General features: G+C 40.8%; 1 protein-coding gene across 2 annotated transcripts in view; it reads right to left on the bottom strand.

Moving 5' to 3' along the window:
- TIAM2 (TIAM Rac1 associated GEF 2) overlaps window positions 1-23,834 on the bottom strand; it is a 127,475-nt gene that overhangs the window by 36,237 nt on the left and 67,404 nt on the right. The window contains exons 10-15 of one of the 2 annotated variants that reach the window (XM_033144041.1): window positions 22,664-22,735; window positions 17,815-17,979; window positions 13,295-13,399; window positions 12,250-12,328; window positions 10,694-10,786; window positions 10,155-10,415 (exon numbers count right to left, since the gene is read on the bottom strand). In XM_033144041.1, coding sequence (XP_032999932.1) covers window positions 10,155-10,415; window positions 10,694-10,786; window positions 12,250-12,328; window positions 13,295-13,399; window positions 17,815-17,979; window positions 22,664-22,735 — 775 coding nt within the window. Of the gene's footprint in view, window positions 1-10,154; window positions 10,416-10,693; window positions 10,787-12,249; window positions 12,329-13,294; window positions 13,400-17,814; window positions 17,983-22,663; window positions 22,736-23,834 lie in introns of both variants that reach the window. The other variant, XM_033144040.1, reaches the window with a different exon arrangement.

The following is a 23,834-nucleotide window of genomic DNA, read 5'->3' as shown; positions in this document are numbered from 1 at the left end:
TGTACACAACTTATTCACCACTGCATGTATTCTTATCAGGAAAAGCCTAAAATCTTTAAAAGTTGAAAACAACAAGCCAAGGATGGAGAGCCCAGTTCAATATTCTTTTCTGACTCTTCACGACTCTTTCACTGTTTCCGCCAAGCATTTCCACCTCAGGCCATGAGACCAATACTAGGGTTTGACAATCAGTTCCATGTTTTCTCTTTGAGAGCCCATGTGCATTTGTTAAGTCTATCCCCCCCCCCAACTGGAATCTGTTACTAATTTCACTCAAGAAAAATTGCACTCTGGAGCATACAACACAAAAGTTTAAAATAATGCATTATTTGTTTCCAGTTATTATGCATTCTCCCCAGCCACCCCCCACCAATCAATAGTTTCCCCTGCCATATTCCAAGGTACAGCATTTGGGGGTTTGGGGAACTGAGTCCACACCATCTATTATGTTAAAATCAGTTGCACCAGGCAGGCAGCTGACTCAGCTTTCAGCGGGGATGGGCTGGCATAGTGCCCCACCAGCCACCTGCCATTGGTGCTGCTTTCCCAGTCACGGCATGGCTGGGAAGTGGCTGCCCAAGCCACCAGCGGCCAAAAGCTAAGCCAGCGGCTGCTGCTACCACCAGCGGCAGCCTTACTGGGCTAGAGCAAGCCAAATCCAAATAAACCGTCCCACTAATACTCAGGGAGTCATGCAAGAGGACTTCAATGCAAGGAGACCCTCAATAAAATTGGAAAGCAAGGAGAGGTAAAGCTGTTTCTATATATCCAACATTATTATTTCTTTATTATAGCTACTTCTAAATTACACTTTCATAAACATACAATATGAGGCTATACAGCATCTAAAAACTATGACAACAGTAAAAACATCAGTGACAACATCTATACTACTGGATAGGTTAAAAGCAAATTCATAGTTCAAAGGCCTAACTAGTACAGTTATTAGTTGTAGCGTTATAATTATGCCAAAAATCAAAGGAAAACTGGGTTTCACCCAGTGGTGTTGGTGGTATGCCAGCAGACAGCATTTACATTCATGCAAGGCAGGGTACCCAATTTTTGTTGTTCCCTCCCTGCTACAACTCTCCACTCCACATCCCATATTGTTCCAGAGGATCCCCAACCCTGCCCCTTTTCAGGAACAGGGGGTAGGGCTAGCAGCTGAAATTGGGCGGCCCAGCCAGTGAGGTGTAGTGGTTAAGAGCGGTAGTCTCGTAAGCTGGGGAACCGGGTTCGCGTCTCCGCTCCTCCACATGCAGCTGCTGGGTGACCTTGGGCTAGTCACACTTCTTTGAAGTCTCTCAGCCCCACTCACCTCACAGAGTGTTTGTTGTGGGGGAGGAAGGGAAAAGAGAATGTTAGCCGCTTTGAGACTCCTTTGGGTAGTGATAAAGCGGGATATCAAATCCAAACTCTTCTTCTCTTCCTCTTCTTCTGCTGCTACCACCAAGCCACCATTGGGTACAAACCTCTCTTTTAAAAAAAACTTATGAAGTTCTGAAATTGCGGCAAGTACCGTATTGGCATGAATATAAGCCACACCCTCAAATAAGCCGCACCTTTAAAATTCGGGGGGGGGGGAGAGACGATACCTGAATATAAGCCACTCCCTTAAAATTCTGCAGGCACTCACCCCCCAAAATGGCAAACATAGAAGAAAATCGTCCAGCGATATTGTAAAAGCCCATTTTTGTAAGGTTGCGAATTTAAGCCGCACTTTAACTTTTCACAGTCGGAATTGGGGGGGGGGGAGAGTGTGGCTTATTTTCTGGCCAATACAGTAGTATGAATTTACAGCAAAAAAACCAAGGGTGGAATCCAACCCAATTTTATTTAGAGTATATCTATTGAGATAAATGAACATGACCAAGCTAATATCAGTGGGCTTCCTCTGAGCAAAACGTAGGGCTTATCCATACTTCTTCTTGTCCCATTGCTTTGCCCCATGGAAAACTGCTTTTTAGCACTCAATCAGAGCAAATGGCGACTTGAATACCACTCCAAATATCTTGCCATGGCACTCAGAAGCCATGGAGCGCCCATAATGGCAGACAATTTCAGTGAGTGCTTGACTGTATTCAGTCCTGTGTGACCAATGCCTCCTTAATTACATGACTTACGTAACGTTGTGTTATACAGGCAGGCAGATCTATGACTCACCGTCATTCAAAAGAAAGGATCATGTAGCCACCAGAATTCAAAGAGTACACCACGGTTTCCCAAATCATTCCCTTACAGTTGATTATTCAATTAAAGGCAAACAGACTGTGCACAGATGCGACAGTCACAGAAGGAACCAAATATTTGTCAACCATAAGGGAATGCGGGTATTTGCACTTTCACAGAGGTACAGGCCACACAATAAAAGCTGACAATGGGGCATAATCAAAATTATTAGATGCAAAGACCATGCATGTGCTGCAGAGGTTTTTGGTGCTAACACATTGAAGGCTGGGAAAACAACGGGGGGGGGGACTAACCCCCCAAAAAAACCCTCCCTTTCATGGAGGAAGGAAGTATTTCTGCCATGTACGAAAAGAGAGCAGATGCAGCCTTCACATGTTGCCTCTTAGCCCACTTGATTAATGAAGCCTTAATTACATTCTAATCAGCACTCCTCTTGCCATCTCATCCTTCTCTCTGCAAATAAAGGGGGAAATTACAGTGAGGAGTAAGGAGGAACAGAGAACTTGCTCTTAAATATCTTCGTGCTACAATGCTTCCTACCATTCATAGCTCTATTCTGAACAAGTGACTTACTGCTCACCAGGAGGGAAAAATCAAATGTTATCAAATGTCAAGAGCATGGGTAGGTGGGAAAGACTCTTCCAAGCCAGAAAAAGGAAGTGTGTTTTACCTTCTAGTCTTCTGACAGTGATAGAGGGGAAGGGATGGAGAACTAAAAATAAAAGCAGATGGCACAGCGAAAATTAGATGTACCCAACCTCTCACAAAATAGGAAAGCTGCATAGGCAATTTGTTCAGTTTTCTAGGTCATGCCTGTGAGAGTTTCAGACTGTCTAATGGGGTGTGTGTTTGTTCAACAAGGATGGAATACATTGTGGGGGAAAGCTGTTAATATGAGGAGTAGAAATGTGAATGGTCCATACCAAAATAAGCTATTTAAGTTATGCCAAGTCATTGCTCTTCCACAATCAGTTTGAAACAGAATACAAACATCAGTTCTACACAGTATTTAATATAGTGAAGCAATGATTTTTCAACATCAACTTCATTGGACTGGTCATGTTGTTTAGAATGCTAATTATCGTCTTCTAAAGCAACTACTCTATTCCCAACTTAAGAATGGAAAGCATAATGCCGGTGGACAACAAAAGAGGTTTAAATATCTTCTCAAGGAAAATACAGCTTGAATGTTCTTCAACCTAATTATCTTTATCAGTCTTTCCAGAATGTACAGAACATGAATTTACTCTTGTAAGGAGAGGTTGTACCATAAAAAGCCACCAAAACAACAACACTGTGGAACGAAAGCTATAATAAAAACGATATAAAGCAACAGCTGACAAAAGGATGCTTGCAGTACCCATTTTCGGTTCCCAAATTAAAATACCGGGAAAACCTCAAAATACTCTCTCAAGATACTTCGCATTTTGAAGGAAAGAGGAAAGGCTTACGGAGAAAAATATAATCACATGCACTGGTGTTTTCATGAATGGGGTCAGATTTATTAAGCTCTTACACCAGAAGTTTCTCATATTCTTCTAGATGTTTTGATCAGGCAAGCTGCCGAAAGGCTTCTGTTTAAGCAGTTCAGGAATGGAGCCAAACCTCAAGAAGGTACAAAACCTTGGTGGTCCTGGTATTTAGTAATGGCTGGAAAAATGTTGAAGGGAGCGGCAAATGAAATACTATATTGCATCCTGAAGAATGAAAACAGCTGTTGAATGAACTACAAACAATTCTCCCTTTGCAAACAACAATTCCAAGGTTAATGGTCAGCCCAGAAGATAAAAATAATGCTATTCTGCTTTCAACAGAACAGAATAAGCACATTTCCAGCTTTCACAAATCACTTGTTGAAAACACTATGCATTGTTAATTATCAACTTATTACATTAATTACTTGCTCAGCACTTTTTATTAAAATAAGCTATTAGGAGTATTAAACAGTAAACACTGTATACTTCAGAATCAAGCTGAAATAAATACTTGTGACCAGTCAGGTGATTAACCACTTAGCTGATTAATGTGGTAGAAATCTCAGTGATAGTGTTTGCCCAAGTAAACTCAATGGGTAAGTGAAAAGAGAACCATAGCTCTCCAATTCCTGAGTCTATCCTCTTGGGATTTTGCAGGTTTCTTACCTAGATACACCTCTGTGATATATGTCTCTTCATACAAATTCTCAAAAAATGGGGTGGGGAACATTAATCCTTTATTAACCCCCAAGTTTTAAAGACCCCCCTCCTTTCACAACACACACAGTGTCAAAATTTTAGCAAGGCTTAATCATCTTAGGAAACTACAATGGCCTGCAAATTTTGTAAATTTCTGTCAAAAAAACCTAAAGGTTATGGGTAAACACTCTAAAAATATAAAGGTGCCCATCACAGATTTGTCACCTCATTGTCGGAAACTAGGCCTCAAAATTTAAGACGTTGATCCCCGCACCTTCCTTTTGAAGAGCAGGGTGGGCACAGCTATTTGCATGGCAAGTGGCCAGTCACAAGTAAATGGGCACTCCTTCAAGTGGGTTGCCTCTGTGAAGTTTGTTCATACTGGTGCTGGCATCTCTGTGTTGACTGGGGTGGAATCAGAACTGGCTGAGCATCAAACTTACTCTCAGTCACTTCCCCAGAATAGCAGGCTCCTCACAGACAGGAGGAGGTGTCAGAGGGGGGGGGGGACACTCCTATGACAACCTGCTCAGTCTTCTCCTCTGAATCCAGATCTCCACCCCACCCCCACCCCAGATCCATCCTGGCTCAGGAACTTGTTAGCATCCTGATCCACCTCCCCCATCCTGCTAGAGCCCTCCCCAGGGCCCTTTAGTTGCCCAAGCTATTCACATTCCTCCTCAGGATCTGACCATCCCCTCCATGATTCCTCCATGGGTGTCATGACATCAGGGATGAGAATTGTAGTGCATGCTCAGTACATCTTTGTGCATAATTAGGAAGAGATGAGTAAGATTTGATTTGCAATCCCCGTCAGCCTCCCCCTCCCACCATATACATATATACATATATATAGAGAGAGAGAGCGTATCAAGGCAAAATGCTTAAGTTTGTAGTAAAAGTTAGACTTTTACTCAAAGCTGTGGAAAATTAAAGTTCAAAAAAAACAACCCTCCATGCCTTTTGTTGTCAAGTGGCCATGTGGGGGTTTACTTTAATAGCCTCCTTATGTAAGCAAAGAATGATTCATAAAGAAAATGAAATTCACAAACTGACAGATGGTAGCAAAGACATGGGTAACTGTGAATCTAAAATGCTTAAGCTTCAAACATAGTTTGCAACCATTAGAAGAAATGCTAGCTTTCAGCTCATCCAAAGAGTCACCTCATTTTCTCTCTCACCACTCCCACTCAGTCCCTGTTGTCTTAGTTCTCTCATTACAGATCACCACAAGATTCTGAAACAAAAAAGAAAACCCTAACTAGATACAGATGACCATCTTACCACACCTGGTGCCTTGATAAAATCCTCTACTACTACTGATAGAAATGACTAGTCCAGGTTCCCCACACATATAAGGTTTTGACCATTCATTTTGTTAAAAACTGCTCTTGTTGACATTTACAGCAACTTTCTTTTGGCCAAATTTAAGTTTCTTTCCATGTTTAATTCTCCTTGACCTATCTGCTGACTTTGACACTATCTGTGACCCAACCCTCCTTATCTTCTTAAAACTTAGTTGTTTTTTTAAAAAAGTCTTTGTTCACATCTTTCTCAGTTTGTACTTCGTCATTTTCCCTCTGTAACTTTGTGTGGGCTCATTCATTATCTTGGTTTCTGCAAAAGCCCTGTACGTGGATGATGCTCAAATTTGCTCTCATACCCCATATTCTTCCTTCATACTTCCTTGTCTGTCTTGAAGCCTGACATCACTTCCTGGAAGTCCCACCAGCACCTCAAGTTAAATACGGCAGAGACAGAACTCTCATCTTCCCACAAAGAAGTTATTCACTCCTATACTATTCTTGTTCAATGTATCACTATCTTTCCAGTCAAACCCCTTCTAATCAAATCAGTAGCTCCATTGTTTCCACAACTCTAAAATTCATCCTGCTCTTTGCCAGTCTGTTCTGACAGCCAAAACCTTTGTCTATGCTCCATCCTCCTGTTCTCTAGGGGTTTTTTGTGGTCTCTCGGCCATGTTGTATTTCTCCTTTCCAGTTAATCTAGTGAACTCCTTGCTAAAAGCAGAACTGGAAACGAGTGTCATGAAGAGAGCTTTAGAGAGCTGAACTGTGTAAAGATATCCCCTTATTGCAGAACACATTTAGCTGAAATTTACATTGCACAGTGTTAAACTAAGGTTAACTCAGAGCAAACACACTGAGAGCAATGAGCATGACTAAGGTGGGTCGGTTAATTTCAACGGATCGCAGATATTACTCTAATTATAAACAACAACAAATGAATTAGCAGGATTCCACAGAGAAGGGCTGAGATCCTTCCATACTATGCTTTTGAACTTCCTGAAAGTACCCGACTGGCCATTATTGGAAACAAAATGCTGGACTAGGTGGGCCTTTTGACCTAAGGGAATCATTGCAGCCATCCTGTATGTCAGAGTTGGAGAAACCTGTGGCCCTTCAGATGTGGCTGGACTCCAACTCCATTCGCACCAGCCAGCGTGGTAGATAGGGATGATGGGAGTTGTAGTCAAGCAACATCTGGAGCCAGAGGTTTGCCACGGCCGCTGTACTTAAATCAGAGCTGGAAGTGGGAGACCCTGATCTATATAAATCAGGACTAGTGGAGATTTTCCACAACTTCATGCAGACACAACTAAGACGGTAGGCCACTGCAAATGAAGCCAGGGCATAAAATGTGAAAGAACATGGGCAGAAAAGGGTAAACTCATTAAACGGATGCATTCAGTCAAAGCTGTGCTGCCTGTACTGGTTTCTATAACAAGCCATTTGAAAATGCATAAACTAAATGCCGACACACTATAGTCTGATAAATGTGACAGACTCTCTCACAGATATTAATTTAGAATAATTACTCCTGCCCCCAACTCATTGTAAACACGTCTGCCTTGGTTGCTGTCTGAATCAGACAGTCAAAGCCAAAATAACTTTTATCCTTTGGTGTCTGGGAGCAACATACATTTCTAACAATTTCCTATTATAATATATGGAGATTAACATAAGTTGCAGATGTGTCCCTAAGGAACAATGAATCCGGTAAATGGGCACATACACTTACTATGGCAAATGCACTAGGTAATGCTGGCTTATGATATCAAGCTAACAATCAGAGTGATGGCCCTAATAAAATGAAGAATAATTAATTAGCACCATAATTTTTGTTTTATGGCATGAGCTTTTATATGCCAACAGTCAATTTAATAGTATTCAAAATTGGACTACGACCCATGAGGAAGATGCTTCTTACTGTGCCACAATTCTTGCCATCATTTTTTACTTTAAGTATGACCTAATAAAGCTGCTATTTTATAATTAAATCAACCCTAGAAAACTCTCCTTAGTGACCTTTCAATTTTTAGAGGTATAAAAAAAATCAGATCAAAAGCCCTTGATACATTGAATCAACCACATTAATCACTTACCCAAGAACAACACACTTCAGTTACACTTTCAGCCAAAGTTTAATAGCAACCTCTACTGTAGGCAAGTTGCTGATACAGAAAATAAACCACATCTCCAGTCAGTGTAGACACTGCATGGCTAATACAAGTTAGCTCACTTTTTTTTTTTCCTACAGAAGAACATAAAAAGCAGCCATGGATTCAGTGAGTTTGAACAAAGGTAGAGTGGCCTATTTTTACTGCTCAAAAATCATCATCTCAATATGCCTTTATAGCCATGGAGAACAAAAGTATGTATATGGATCATTGCCTCAATGAATGGAAAAGCAACTTGGGGAGACATTTTGGGCTAAAAGTTAAAATATGGCAGGATATGAAATGATTAAGCAGTCTCTTAGCTACTATTTCTATGGACAATTTCCTAGTCCCCTGGGGTGGCTTTTTATAAAAAAAAAAATGTTGGGCAATGGTCATCTGCATCTGTGAATACTGAACATGCTCCCATAGTTTCTGGGAAGTGGAACACAAGAAGCTGCCTTATGCAGAGCCAGACAATTGGCCCATATAGCTCAGCACACTGACCTTCAACAGCTCCTTCAGGGTTTGGGGGCAGCGGTCTCTCCCAACCCTATCTGGAGATACCAGGGATTGGACCCAAGACCTTCTGCATCCAAAACAGACGCCCTGTCACTGAGCTACATCCCTTCCTGAGCTACAACCCTTCCATAGTGATTTAGTGTCCAGGAAAGAAATTCTGCTGATCTCACCAAAGCAAGGTCCCTTATGCTGAACACAGCTTATTTACAATAATTTGTTAACATTTCTCCTAAAAACTGTACGGAAACAAGCAGCTACCACCAACTCCCCTTTACTGCTTCTGCTTATTTTGCTTCTTCTTTTAAGAAGTGGCTTTCTAGCCCTCCAGACTAGCCCTCCAAATGTGTTTTAAAGAAATGTTAAAAACTATTCCAGCTATGTTTAGATATTTAAGAAGAAGCCCTGCACCTCTCTCTTTTTCTTGAAATGTATAGTCTGCCTTCCCCCCGAGGCTTCCAGGGCAGCTTCTTCCGCTGGCAGAAAAATTGCTGCTAAGGACCCCAACCAGACTGATATCACTCCTTGCCACAGAGGACTCTTGGGCCTCCAGAAAGAAAGATGCATCCAGGGGTACCCCCCCCCCAAGCTATGCTCTAGCTCCTTCAGAGAGAGTGCAACCCCATCTAGAACATGTAACTTGCCTGCCTCCCAGACATGGGAAGCACCCAAATCTGTTCTAATAGGAGCAGATTAGACTCTGAAAAACACGTCCTCTCAGATCAGCTGATCATATAAACCACTCATTCCTTTTTCAATGCCTTTTTTCTTTCTGTCTTTTTCCTTTTCTTCTTTTTTAAAGGCTAACGTCATTTAAAAGGTAAAGGGACTCCTGACCATTAGGTCCAGTCGTGTCCGACTCTGGGGTTGCGGCGCTCTTCCTTGCATTACTGGCCGAGGGAGCCGGCGTACAGCTTCCGGGTCATGTGGCCAGCATGACTAAGCCGCTTCTGGCGAACCAGAGCAGTGCATGGAAATGCCGTTTACCTTCCCGCTGGAGCGGTACCTATTTATCTACTTGCACTTTTGACGTGCTTTCAAACTGCTAGGTGGGCAGGAGCTGGGACCGAGCAACAGGAGCTCACCCCATTGTGGGGATTCGAACCGCTAACCTTCTGATCAGCAAGCCCTAGGCTCTGTGGTTTAACTCACAGCGCCACCCGCATCCCCTAATGTCATTTAGATCTGGCATCTGGCATTTTGGTACATAGAGCACTTTAAAAAGAAGAAGCCATTCTGTTATTATCTAGAAGCAACAAGCTATGACAAAATGAAAAAGGAAGGAAGGAAGGAAGGAAGGAAGGAAGGAAGGAAGGAAGGAAGGAAGGAAGCATCATGTCAGGAAACCGCCCTCGCCCTCACTGGAAGCGGTGCCGGGGCTTTTTCAGTATCGTGAACCCCCGTCTCCGCTGAGCAGCTCGTCATCTTCCCCCAGTGGAGGAAGCGATCACTCTTCCAGTGGGGAGGGGGAGATGGAGGCAGGAAGTAGGAGCAGGAGCTGTGGCAGGGATGGAGAGCCTCTGCACCAAGCGGGAAGAGGGGGAGAGGAACCCTTTCCGTCGCCCCGTTTTAGCAGGGAGGAAGGACGTAGAGGGGGGAGGGGGGGTTCAGGATCCCGCGCCTTTTATGTTGGGCAAAAAAACGGAAATGGACATTCCCAGACTCTGCAGAGGGATGAGCTGGACGTCTTTATTTTAGCTCCACTGTAAATATCTGCACAATAAAGAACTTAGTGTTTAGAAGTTCTGCGTTTGCCTGATTTCTCATGAGCAACCACTGAAACTCCTTACACATCATGAGCAGTATCTCACCATTTGCTGTATTCTTTTTGAAGTTATCCAGAAATTCCTCCAGGAGTTGTGACTGGTTAGGAGGGGGTAGAAAGTTTCTTGCTTCCCTGGAAATGTCACCATCTGACCACGAAGTGCATAATGCACTTTTATTGCTGACGAGATTTGTAGTCAAAGTCAGCTTCACACTTTTCTCAGAGAACAATAACTCCATCTGTCTGAGGTCAAGATCACACACCGATTCCCCATTTATAATCAAGATTTCATTGCCCACACGTAACCCTGGGAGCATGAGAAAGAGAAAGTAAAAGAAGATTGAGTAGGCATACTGGAGCAGTCAGAAATATTCAGCTAACCGTATAGCATCTTAATTGTTCAAACCAGTACCCTGGTCTTCATATTATTATATATTAGGCCATGGTACACACTTTGATGAAATGAACATGTCTAACCATTATTTTGTCAAGGTTGATATTTGCTTTTTTGTGCAAAGGGGGAATCACTCCCATATATACCTCATTAGAAAAGCCTACATACATATGCAACACGGCTGCACAAACCTTCTCTGTAAGCCATCCCATCAGGGAGAACATCACTTATGAAGATATGGGTGAGATGCTGACGTTCATCCACTTGTGCAGTGACTGCAAATCCTAGAGTTAAAAAAAAGTGGTGCTGTTTTAAATTAGTCTTAAAACAATTCTAAAAGTCAGATTATCAGACAGTGAGTTGAAATACTCTCATAACTGAAAATAATCCTCTTTTATATTATGAGAAAGGTGTAATTGCTGTATTTTGATTCTGTCCCTCTATGAGATTTTTAGCTGTGATTTTATTATTGTAGTTTTTCTTATAAACCGCTTAGAGCAGCCTTTCTCAACCTTGGGTCCCCAGTGGTTTTTGGCCTACAACTCCCATCATCCCTAGGTAGCAGGACCAGTGGTCAGGGATGGTGGGAGTTGTAGTCCAACAATATCTGGGGACCCAAAGTTGAGAAAGGCTGACTTAGATTTTTTAAATGTTAAGTGGCATATAAATTGTATTAAATGATTAAGTGTGTGTGTGTTTGTTTGTTTATTCATTCCTTTATTATTACATTTGTATCCTACCTTTCATTCAAGGAGCTCAAGGTGGCAAGCATGGTTCATTCCCCCCTTTCCATTTTATCCTCTCAACAATCCTGTGAGTTAGGCTAGGCTAAGAGACTATGACTGACTCCAAGGTCACCCAGAGAGCTTCATGACTGAGTGGGGAATGGATACCTGGCATCTCAGGTCCTATGGCCAACACACTAATCACTACACCACACTGATGCTACATCTTATTAATATTTTGCATAACTCATGTGACATGAAAGCAAAGTAGTGGTTATTGGATAGAATTATTAATAAAATGCAGATTTGATTTTTTTAAATACTGTGTAGCAAGAAGGGCTGGTGTCTTCAGAAGTCCCATACTCCGTACCAAATGACTCCTACCACAGTTCATCTTAGTTCCCCTGCCCCCCCCCCAAGTCTCATGTTTTATTTCATTTTTGCAGTTGTCCTCCTAAAACAGAAGTTCTGCAGCTACAGAATGGCTCCGGACACCCTGGAGCCACAATTTCCTTCTAGTACAATCAAGGTCAACTAAACAAAAGACTAGCAACTAAGACAGTGCACACATTATGAATACCATGTTGGAAGCAACTTCAAATCTTATCACATGGCAGCTGTTTCCACAGAGCAGGCTGTTAGCGTGAACCAACTCATCACAAAGATCTGACAATTTTCCCGACACCACCAGAGGGTCAAAAAAGAAGTCAATCTTAACTTGGGGAAAGGGGTAAATAGCGTTGGTGTAATTTGGGAGTATGTTCTCCCACGTCTGATTTCTGTTCAAGGTTAGGACACCAGCTGTGATGGGCTTCTTGAAGCAGCTAAAGGCTACAGGCCTCTGGCATGACTCATCCACAGACACCATTTCTTCAAAGAATATATGTACACGTATTGGCAGGTATAAATCTCTGTTATTGAATCTCTTTTGTTTAACTTCTAAGACAAGGTTACTGTACTTAGCAGTATAGTTTATGATGCACCGGCATCTCTTAAATTTATATTTTGAAAACTGCACTCACCAAAATCAGTTATACCCTCATTCTTGGTCAGATGCACGTGATAGATACACAAAGGAAAGATTTCTATTTCATCATATATCTGTAGGAGAGAAAATATAATCTTAACTTTTTAACTGTAGAGAAATACATCCCAAAGGTGTACTTAGAAGGAACTCCCAACCTAATCACCATTGGACTAATTTTGTTTCAGCTGCTCTGGGTCACAGTTTCTAGGTAGAGAGATGCCAGTTATTTGATTTACTGTATTTTAACCATGCAGGACCCCATTTACGTTTTGTGCCTCAGGTGCCATACTCGTTTGTGCTCATTGTACACCACCTTAAAGGTGGGGGGTGGAAATAGTTGTGAAAGTTAACTTGTGCCAACATATTCAACTATATCATTTAGATCAAACTAGACATGCTGACTTTGATCATGTGTCTTTCCTGTTCATATATAAAAAACGGGATGGGGACAGCCAGCGCTAAGATGTTCCCCCTGCACCCATATCCCCCCCCCCCACCATTATTTCTAATGACATATTTAGCATCATGGATAATTCAGCCCTATGCTAGAGCTAGGCATTTCAAATTTATGTCTGCCCAATTCACTTGGTATTCATGCATTAAGGCTGGCGTGCCTCAAATGTTCCTTTTAGAGTGAACCAAGGAAGAAACTTCAACCTTCTACACATATTTATTAAGTAGTCCCATCTGAATAAACACAAATGTTCATCCTCCAGCCCATTTAGTGCTTTGTAACCTATTTCAAAGAATCATAGAATTGTAGAGCTGGAAGGGACAACAAGGGTCATCTAGTCCAACCCTCTGCAACAATGTGACTGTTGAAGAGCAAGTGTTGAATGAGTGCAACTCTGCTCCGTCTTGCAATATTTGTCTACCTTTATCATTTGTATGTTGTGAACCACCCTGTGATCTTTGGGTGAAGGGTGGTATATTAATTTAATCAATCAATCAATCAATCAATCAATTAATAATACAAGGGTGCAGTCCAACAAGTAAAGGGTCTGAATAATGAATTGCACATCTTTCATTGTGTCACTTGCCTGATCTTGTATGTATTCATATGCTTCAGGAACATAGTGCTCAATATTTTCATCAGAGAGTCTTTTAAGCTGTAAGCCATAGTGTCTCGGTTCCAGCTGCTTAATCTAATGGATGAAAAGAATATATCTAGAATTCAGAAATTATTTGTACAAGTCTAGATGTCACAGCAGATGCACACAGATACAGTCATCAAATGATGCAATAGCAATCTTCAATAAGCCAGTTCCTAAATAACCACCATAAATAAACTTAAGTTGTACAGATTTCACAGCAGCAGTTTTGTTGCTTTTAAAAATCAAAAGGTTTGTAATGTTTATTCGTCCACATAAAATTAACTGTCTGGTAAGGTGGGTAAATAAACTTTGAACCTTGTTCTCTTCCTCAGTTTAAACTGACATCTGTTAAGTTTCTACAGGTCTTCCAGATGGCTTAGTTCTGCTCAGTGAAACATACACATCTGATGTATAAAATGCATATGTGCACACAGGCTGTTAAGAGAAGGATGTTCTGCATCAGCTGGCTTTTATTGAACTTTTTACTGCCAATTTCCTCTGAGATTGTGAAACACCACCTATTTTTTTCCACAACATGTGTTACCTCCAGGAAGCTAAATAACGGAAGAGGGAGGACTTCCCTCAAGAGATTGTCCTTACAGAGTGCAACCCTTGAGGTACTGTTCCTTAAGCTCTCAGGATAAAGCTGAGGTTACACTGGTCTCATTTCAAGCATCAACAAATTAACAGCTCAAACAAAACAGTCTGTGCATCCATTAAGAGAGAGGGTTGGTGCCTATCATGCTCTTCCGTGCTCAAAAGGAGTCCTTCCATGCAAAGAAAGATTTGATCCAATGGAGGCTGCAACCCTCCATGCCACTTCCCATGAAGGGTCCCCTCAACCCAGCAGAGCAGATCAGAAGGTGCAGGAGGCTTCAGAAAGGACTGGAGAATACTGCCTTCCCCCACCTCTTCTATTAAAGAGTGCCGGGGAAAGCCCTTTCTGCAAACACAACTTAGCTCATGATATCTTTCTGTGAGTGGAACTCAGCTCATGGGATTGCATCTTCCAGCTACACATTAATTGGTTGAACAAGGTAGTTCAGCAAGATTTTGGGCACAATGCGATTTTTACGTAGTGTGTCACATTCTGATTTATCTGATTTAAATGTGTATTTCTTGGATATGTCACATTAATAATAATAAAAAGAATGCCAGAACAAAGAATAAAGGAACTATTCCATAAAACTAGGATGAACAAATACTTGGAAACGGTTGCAATCCTGCACATTTTGTATCAATTTAGTTTCAACTTTGAGTAACTAGCGGAAGTTATTTTCAAAGAAAAAAAGTATCAATAAGTGGTTGTTATCCAAATAAAACATTTCAGGAGATGTTGATAACCAGCACTATTACTGCAGTAAATGACCAAGTTTTTATTTACAGAATCTCAGTGAATAATAGATGCTACAAATAAAGCACTTTTCCTGGTTTATTTGTTTAGGCAAACAAATAAATAAACAGTAGCCTAATACACTAAACTGTATCAATCATCCACCACTATAATAATCCATAAAGTATATGAAGACATGTAGCAGAATGAAAGAAAAATAGCAACATACCCAAATTTGTATATAAAACCAACTGCTTCATGGTATCATCCATTCTTTAAAAGACATGTTTGTGGTATTGCTGCTTTCACAAAATATATTTTGAGTATGTCTTATTCGGCACCTTACACTTGCTAAAGAGAACTGTCAAATGTACACGGTGCATCGCAAATGTTCTAATGCAGTTAAGCTGCTGAAGTTGACCAGGTCCCAGTTCACACCTTGTGAACTTGACTGCTACAGTTTATCATATCGAGATGGATCCATTTGCTCACACCCTCTCTTCTTCCCCTTTCCATAGTATGACTGACTTTGGCAAAGTATCCTAATCCTCATCTGTGGTTTAAGTGCTCCCTGCAGTTCAGGATCAGTACTTGGCTTACATATTCTATTTTTCAAAGAGGCCTTTAAACCACTGTTTCCTGATTCAGATGTTTGAGCGTTCATCAGATTGTGAGGCGAAGGGAGAACAGAAAGGAGAAGGAGGCAGCAAACAGGCATAAGGCTGCCAGAGGCTACTCACGGGCATCTGACTGGCCACTGTGACAACAGGATGCTGGGCTATTTGAGACATTAGCCTAATCTAAAGGTAAAGGTAAAGGGACCCCTGACCACTAGGTCCAGTCGCGAATGACTCTGGGGTTGCGGCGCTCATCTCGCTCTATGGGCCGAGGGAGCCGACGTTTGCCCGCAGACAGTTGTTCCGGGTGACTAAGCCACTTCTGGCGAACCAGAGCAGCGCATGGAAACACCGTTTACCTTCCCACCAGAGCGGTACCTAATTATCTACTTGCACTTGACGTGCTTTCAAACTGCTAGGTGGTCAGGAGCTGGGACCGAGCAACAGGCGCTCATCCCGGCGCAGGGATTCGAACCACCGACCTTCTGATTGGCAAGCCCTAGGCTCTGTGGTTTAGACGGCAGAGCCACAGCCTCATCTAGCAAGGCTCTTTTTATGCTATTGTAGCTCATTTCCCTGGATCATGATCTTGAACCTGGTCTATGATGAGTTCAAATATTATTTCTGTGACTACGCACACATATTTTTTTAAAAGGATAGATTATATTATAAAGCAGTAGTTTTTAAGAAAAGTACTGTAAAGCAATTGGATATGCGGCTCTTTTTAATGCCCCTGCATTAATATATTTTCTACTGATTATCCTTGACTCTGGCATTTGTATGTTCAATTAGAAACATATTAACTTGATACGCAATAATCTTTTGTTGGATATAAATAGGAATCTAGAAATCGTCATTCTTATCCAAGTATAAAAATGACGTCAGCAGGTAACGGGGAAGATCCTTCACTGCACCTACTACACAGACAGTCAGGTTACTTAAAAACAGTGGGAGACAAGCAACCTATGCCCCCCTTTTTTGTCCTTATCTACCGCCCTTGTGCCAGATATAGATGCAAAACATACACAAACATTCAAACACCACTTTGCACTAAAGAATGAAGATTCCCAGCACTCACCGTAGAAGTATGGAAATGTAAGAAAAAAGAACCAGGAAAGATGTGGCAGAAAGGAGTCAGCATTAAGAGACTGCTTATGGAAAACATTAAAAGTATTCAGAACAGAAAGAAAGATAAAACAAAGTTTTAATTGAAAAAGAAATCAAAATAACTTCAGATCAATGAAGTGATATATACAAAAAGAGAAGAAGCTACAAAAAATAATAATAATCCCCAGTATCTATACACAGATATTTTACCACAAAGTAGTTTGTTTTTTTATGAGAGGTTAAATAGATGTTTATTATAGTTGTTCTTCAAGGTTTTCCTTGTTCAAATAGCAGTATTTTCTCAATTTCCCCTTTTCCCCAGGCTTTGGGTCTCTCCCGCCACCTAGTGGCATTCCCTATGATACATTGCCTTTTCCCTTACTTATTAGTTCATAGAATAGGAAACACAAGGATAAAACTGTAAGCTAAAGTGGGCAATATGAGCAATTTAAAAATATATATTTGTAGTGACTTGGTATAATTAAATCCAAGCGTATTAACATCTAGTAGTAATGCCAGGAAAAGCCTGATTCTCCCCCCTCCCCTTCTGCTATATGACCATGGGCAGTTAAAGGTGTGTTTGCGAGACTGTCATGTCCTATTTATGGCACCTAAAGTGAAGCCACTTTAAGGCTAACCTTAAACTGAGAGGCCCAGAATAATTTTGCTGGTGAAGTCTATCAATAGGGTGATTCAGAGGGCAACCCCTAGGCCAAACTCTCCCCCATCACCCACACTTGCCACTTTGCTTTGCTTATCCAGAAGAGGCACAATAAAAAGCTGAACACACTCCAGTATTATTAAAATCAAATAAATTTAATTGGGCTTAATTTGGGTTTTCAGGCATTCAATGACTAGATTTTGTTTGTGTCAAATATATATATATTAATGTGGTTACTTTTTGCCACTGACTGTGATTCTGTGCACATGGGTATGTCTGCATTCAAGTCATTAGGATTTTTGAGTGCATTACCCATATTTTACTAAGAATAGATCCATTGTTGTTATTGCTTCCTGTATAATGCAATTTTTCTTATGATCTAAAATGCTGTTTTAGTGGTTTGGGAGAAAAAAATACATTATGGTTTGGCTTTCTAAATCAATTTGTTTTTATACTACATTATGAGATCCCACTGGTAGGATTCAACTTTTTCGTACTGTGCTTCACTGTTACATATCTTTCAGCTATACTGGGGGCAAAGCCAATTCATAATTTTAGAGACAGAAAAATATAGTAGGTTAAAATCTGGTGCTTAGCTTTACTGGAGACTGAACTTCATTGTGTGCCGTATCATCTTACACAGAATCCTTTAAAACCATATATACATATTTGCAAGGATGCAACACCTGGGCTTTAAAGTTCTAAGAAGTGGGATTAGGCAGACAAATTAAGATGAAGAATAATGTACCTTGCATGCCAGAGTCAAAACATCATCTACTCTGTGTTCTGGCTTGAGAGTTAGCATTACTCCTTGGCCGTCAGGAAAGTGAACAGGTGACTGGATGTCCCAGGTATTTTCTTTTGAACAACTTTCTGGAGCTGGGCAGTACACATTTAGAAATTCATCTACTTTCTGCTGGAAGAAAAATATAACAATTTAATAAAGCAGTATCACTTACATATTGTTATTTGTTACTGATGTTTTTCAAACAAAGAGTGCATTGTCTACTAATAATTGTGTTCGAAACAAAACAAAACAAAATTCCTTCCAGCAGCCCCTTAGAAACCAACTAAGTTTGTTCTTGGTATGTGCTTTCGTGTGCATGCACACTTCTTCAGATACCAATAATTGTGTTAACGTTCACACATTAGGGTATGAACACCTCACTCTCCGTTTTGCCTAACCCAACTAGAGTATACTATAGTACAGTGGTAGCTTGGTACTCAAACGCCTTTGTTCCCAAACGCCGAAAACACAGAAGTGAGTGTACTGGTTTTTGAAAGTTTTTCAGAAGCTGAATGTCCGATGTGGCTGTTGGCTATTGTTTCCGGGGTGCTTGCACCAATCAGAAGCTGTGCCTTGGTTTTCGAACATTTCAGAAGTCAAACTGACTTCTGGAACGGATTAAGTTTGGCACTTTTGTTTTTGCTATTTATTTTGCATTTTTGTTTTTGAGGCTTTTTTGGTTAATTTGTTTTTGTGACTGTGTGGAACCCAGTTCAGCTGCTGATTGATTGATTGATTGTGTGATTGTGGAAATGGATAAAAGCCCCCCATCCAAACAATGACTATCATCAGTGCAGGTAAGAAAAAATAATAACTTTAATTTTTATCATCTACAATATTTTATAGTACAGTACATTGATTATTGCTTTCATTTTATGAATCAATGGTCTCGTTAGATAGTAAAATTCATGTTAAATTGCTGTTTTAGGGGTTGTTTTTAAAAGTCTGGAATGGATTAATCCGTTTTGCATTACTTTCTATGGGAAAGCACGCCGTGGTTTTGAAACGGACTTCCGGAATGGATTAAGTTTGAGAACCAAGGTACCACTGTATAATCTGAGTGATGGAAGATTGCTAGAATGAAATAACAATGTGGCTTTTGTTTAATTTCCCACCACCATACCTCTGCCCCCTACATGCTGCACTCACAAGAGACAATCAGCTGACAAGAGGATTACAGGAAAGCAAACAAGAATTTGGAGAACAGGATAGACATTGCATGAATACAACCTAAGAAGTTCACTGAATCATAACTCACAGAACCATGATACGCAGTTCTATTTAAGGAGGGCTGGCCCAATCACGAGGCAATTGTCCCAGGTGGTGGTAAAATGGCACCCCTCCCAGGACCCCCACCCATTTACCTCATTACTGGCTGGCCAGCTGGGCCTGCCAGTACTCCTGCTGTGGCCAAAACCATTCAGGCAGACACCCACCCAGTGATGCTAGGCTCTGAACCACCACTCACATCACCTCCCTGCCTCACTATGAGAAAGGACCAAGGTGTTCTTTTCCCAGAGTGAGGAATTCTCTGAGAAGTGACCAGGACAGCTCCTGCAACACTTCTGCACTGAAATAACGTTTAAATCTTCTTCTTTTTACAATCACTTTCCAGTAACTTTACTGGACTTTATGTACTTACTGAGAATTTCTAATCACAGTGGCAGCAGAAGCGCTTTCCTGGTCAACACACCCAGAATGCCTCACTTAGAGGAAGGACTAACCCTCTTGGTCCTTTCTCAAAGCAAAGCAGGGATAAGGTGCAAGGGGCAGCAGAAAAACCAACAGCACTGCTAACGCAGCAGCAAAACGGAAAGAAAAAAAAATAACCGAGGAGGGAGAAAGGAAAGAATGGAGATGACACAAGGAGGAGGGGTAGGAACTAAGTCATTCTAATTTCAACTAATAATTATAATTTTATTATTTACAACCCTGCCCATCTGACTGGGTTGTCTCAGACACTCTGGGGCCACACTTAAGATCACTCCGTACATGAGGTGCATGAAAGCCATTCCATATATAAATACAAATGTCTGCATCACACGATCTTGAGCACTCCAGAGTGGGAAAGGATATACGGTAATCCCATTAAATGACCTCTGCTCGCCAAATGAGTTTGATTCTTTATTCGCTTCATGTGCTTTTCAAAGTGAGAAAACAATACGCAAAAATATACAATGTATAAATGATTCAACAGAATCATTTTCAAATGTTTAGATTTGTGTAAATTTCATCACCAGAGGGCACTCTGTTTCAATACTATCTGGAAACAAAAATGTAATGTAGGGGATTCACACTACTAACAGTTTTGGGATTTTTTTTTAAGGCTTAAGTTTCTTTTACCTTCCCAATTTTCAAACCTCAACTACCTTTGTCAAAACCATCCAGGTCCCAGAGCAATGTGATAACAGACAGACACTTGTTCTAAAACAACGCCTAAAATTCATATAGGTGTGAGTCTTTACAAACTGTTTTAGGTTTACTGTGACCAGGGATAAGTAAACAAAAACATTTGTAAAAGTTTTGATTGTTTTATGGAAACGCTCTATGGTGGTTTACATTTTTTTTTTTTTACTCCATCCAAATTTTCCATCTTTGAATCTAAAGGGGTTGTATTTTCCCACCCAGTAACATCTGCAGAGTGAGTAATAACCACAGTACTTTATTCATCCATAGCCATGCAGAGGCCCAACAACACGTTCAGTTTTCCATAAATCTATGCCAGGGTTGTAGAGTGTACTGTGCTTTGCCACGGTGTTGGTTGAAGAGCAGTTGGTTACTTCATGATTTTCCTGTCTTTGTTTTGTCACAAATTTTATATGAAACACCTCAGAAAACCGGCATGGAACATTTAACGGGGCTGTGCTTCACTGAACTCATCAGGAAGTCTCTTGTAACGGTTCGATTTTGTTTTCCTTCAAAATTTCCTAACAAAATAGGCTTGATTCCAACTTTGGTGGTTTTGCGAGCTACGATGAATCACTTTTTTAAAGAAGTTGTTGGATGAGGCATGAAGAAACTGTAGAAACTCCTACAAATCTGCAGACAGTTATTCAAGTCCTTCAAACGCTTACATAGATGGAATGCCCAGTCTTATTCATTTAGCAGACATAAGACCAGTTGCTCATGAACCAAGTTCCATAGAAGGAATAGTTTTGGTTTAAAAATTCAAGCTCATTATAAAATTATAGATTTTTCCACCTGACTTGAAAGCTATTGAACACTTCTGAGCAATATCCCAATAAATTTTAGAAGTACAGGATGTATGGAAAGGAAGAAAAAAAAGACAGAGTGATAGGAAAGATCAAGAGATATTCAGAAGACAAGCTTTTGTCCAATTATAAAGAGTTGCATTAAAAAGCTATCACTTCAAATGCAGCCTTGTCCACATTAGGAACACAAGGAAGCTGCTTTATATTGAAACAGACCATTGGTCCGTCTTCCTCAGTATTCTCCAGGGTTTCAGGCAGGAATCTCTCCCAGTCCTGCCTGGAGATGCTGAATATTGAACTTGGGACCTCCTGCATGCAACACAGATGCTCTCTACCCATGAGCTATACAAATAATACTAACAAACCCATCCTAGTATCCCAAGGCACAAGAAGGTCAGATAAAGAGGTCTTCTACCTTATAAGATTTTTCACTGTTTGGGGAAGGAATTTTTGAAAGTGTAACATGTCAGCTGGCACACTTTGTAGGTGCTGGTGATAAAATGCCTTTTAAGAAAATAATTTAAGCTTTTATAATTCCAGAATGAACAAGTACGTGAATTAATCAGGGTACCGGATATTAAGATGGAGGGTGCACTTCTATTCCCAAGAAAAAAGAAAGCAAACAGGTTTAGCCTAAGTTTGAAATAAAAGGCCTGGAGTCCTGCTGAGTCCTGCTGACAGGGCCACTGAAATGATGCAGTTGCACAGCCAGCTATGCTTATGGTATTATTGAAGTGTTCGCTCATTAAAAGCTTTTCAATTATAACAGCTGGTTTGGTCCTGAAGCCTGCTTACCCCAGAGGAAATCTACATGACAATTTCTTCTTGTAGTAGAAAAATGAGTATTCCTAGCACATGCCCACTAAAGGATATGGGAAAATACAAAGAGGACATACTAGTAGATCAAAAGGAGGGTGGGATTGGAGAGAATCAGTCAAAACGTTTCCTTTGGTTTGCAGTTCATACAGCTGCACAAGGGATTTAAGATATACATACATACATACATACATACATACATGATTGCTTCAGTTTTTAAAGACTACAGTGGTACCTCAGGTTACAGACGCTTCAGGTTTCAGACTCCGCTAACCCAGAAATAATACCTCGGGTTAAGGACTTTGCTTCAGGATAAGAACAGAAATCGTGCTCTGGCGGTGCAGCGGCAGCAGGAGGCCCCATTAGCTAAAGTGGTACCTCAGGTTAAGAACAGTTTCAGGTTAAGAACGGACCTCCAGAACGAATTAAGTTCTTAACTCGAGGTACCACTGTAATCTGTATCAAATTACAACCACTCATTTTAAATGAATATTGAGTATTTAGGTAGCCATGCCCTCTGTTCCTTGTTTGAGGATTAGGATTCAATAGGTATTCACTTATACATCCGTGAAACATTAAGGTCTGGCCAAACGTATGTAAGTTATGACTTGCTAATAGTTTCACATGCACATGACTAGCTAATCCTTTTTTCTAGAAAATGTATTAAGTGGTTCTTTTGGGGGGGAGAGGAGGGAGAGAGAAAAACATAGATAAATCATGATTTAAGAAACACATTAAGAAAGTGTGATAGACAGTGAACGGCAAAGATTTAGAACCCTTACCTCTGTAGAATTACTGGAATTCTGAGGTAGCTGTGTTCCAGTAAATCCATGCCCTCCAGTTGAGTCAAAAATCTAATTAAAAAGAATGTGTATCCTAATATAAACAAAGCATTCCTTGCAAAACTGTTTCACATGCACACAAAAAGGAAGGAAAAGCTAGTGAACATAGATCAGTAAAGCCGAACAACTGAAAAGTAGTTTACTTATTTTAAATTTGGGTGTTAGTGTGTGCAGGCATTCCAGGAAAAGGGCAGGGTGGAAGCCCCTTACACTAAGAGATTATACTGACATTCAGACCTTCCATTTTCGACACCCTAAAAATCACATGCACGCACTATATAATTCTGCCAGAGAACTGTCCTGACAGCTGAGGGCAGTTTGTATGCACTAGCCCTAGAATCCTGGGGCAATTGTGTTAACCAAGCAGCCAACACAAAGAGCTGCCAATCAGGAAGCTGACTTCACATCCAATTGCTCTCAAGCCTTTCCCAGGATCATCCTAATAACCAGTTTCTGAGCAGCCACATGCCACTCTTAGCCTAGCTCTCCCTTCACTGCCAACTTGGAAGAGAGAGATGCAAACAGCTTGACTAAGAGAAAGTATGCCCCTTGGCACATTGTTCCCAAGTCCAGTTATGTCTCCCAAATAGTTGCTTCAGTAATGAAGAGAATGCAAAGTGCTTCTTTTGCCATGGTAGTGATCAATGGCGAGTGCATTTGTTTGAGAGATAGCATATTAGGCGTCCAAGTGATTGTTGGTGGGGGGATTGTACTTGGCGAACTCTTTGGGCCAAATCCTTCCTTTCCAACAACAATTTCTTAGGCAGGCAAAGTGCTGGCACCCACATATTGTTTCAAGTACAGTTGGGGAATTCACTGCAAACTTGTTACAGTTATCAAACTAAAACGCTCTGAAAAAGGTTCTTAGGGCAATCCTATATCTTAATCTTTCATCCAGCCATGTTTAAAATACACACCAGCAATGTCATGCACTCAAAGTTTACATACAACAATTAAATGCCAGTGCAAATAATGTACTACTATTTTTGTTTGTTTGTTTATTATATTTCTCACTTGCCACACACCATAAGGACCCAGGGCAGGTTTCAACAATAAAACATACAATTATAAAACAAGTAGAACAGTTACAAAATAGTCGGGATCTTTTCCT

Source organism: Lacerta agilis, chromosome 3, assembly GCF_009819535.1.
Source record: "Lacerta agilis isolate rLacAgi1 chromosome 3, rLacAgi1.pri, whole genome shotgun sequence".
NCBI lineage: Eukaryota > Metazoa > Chordata > Lepidosauria > Squamata > Lacertidae > Lacerta > Lacerta agilis.
The sequence above is the reverse complement of the archived record's forward strand: the minus strand, read 5'-3'. Positions and strand labels throughout refer to the sequence as shown.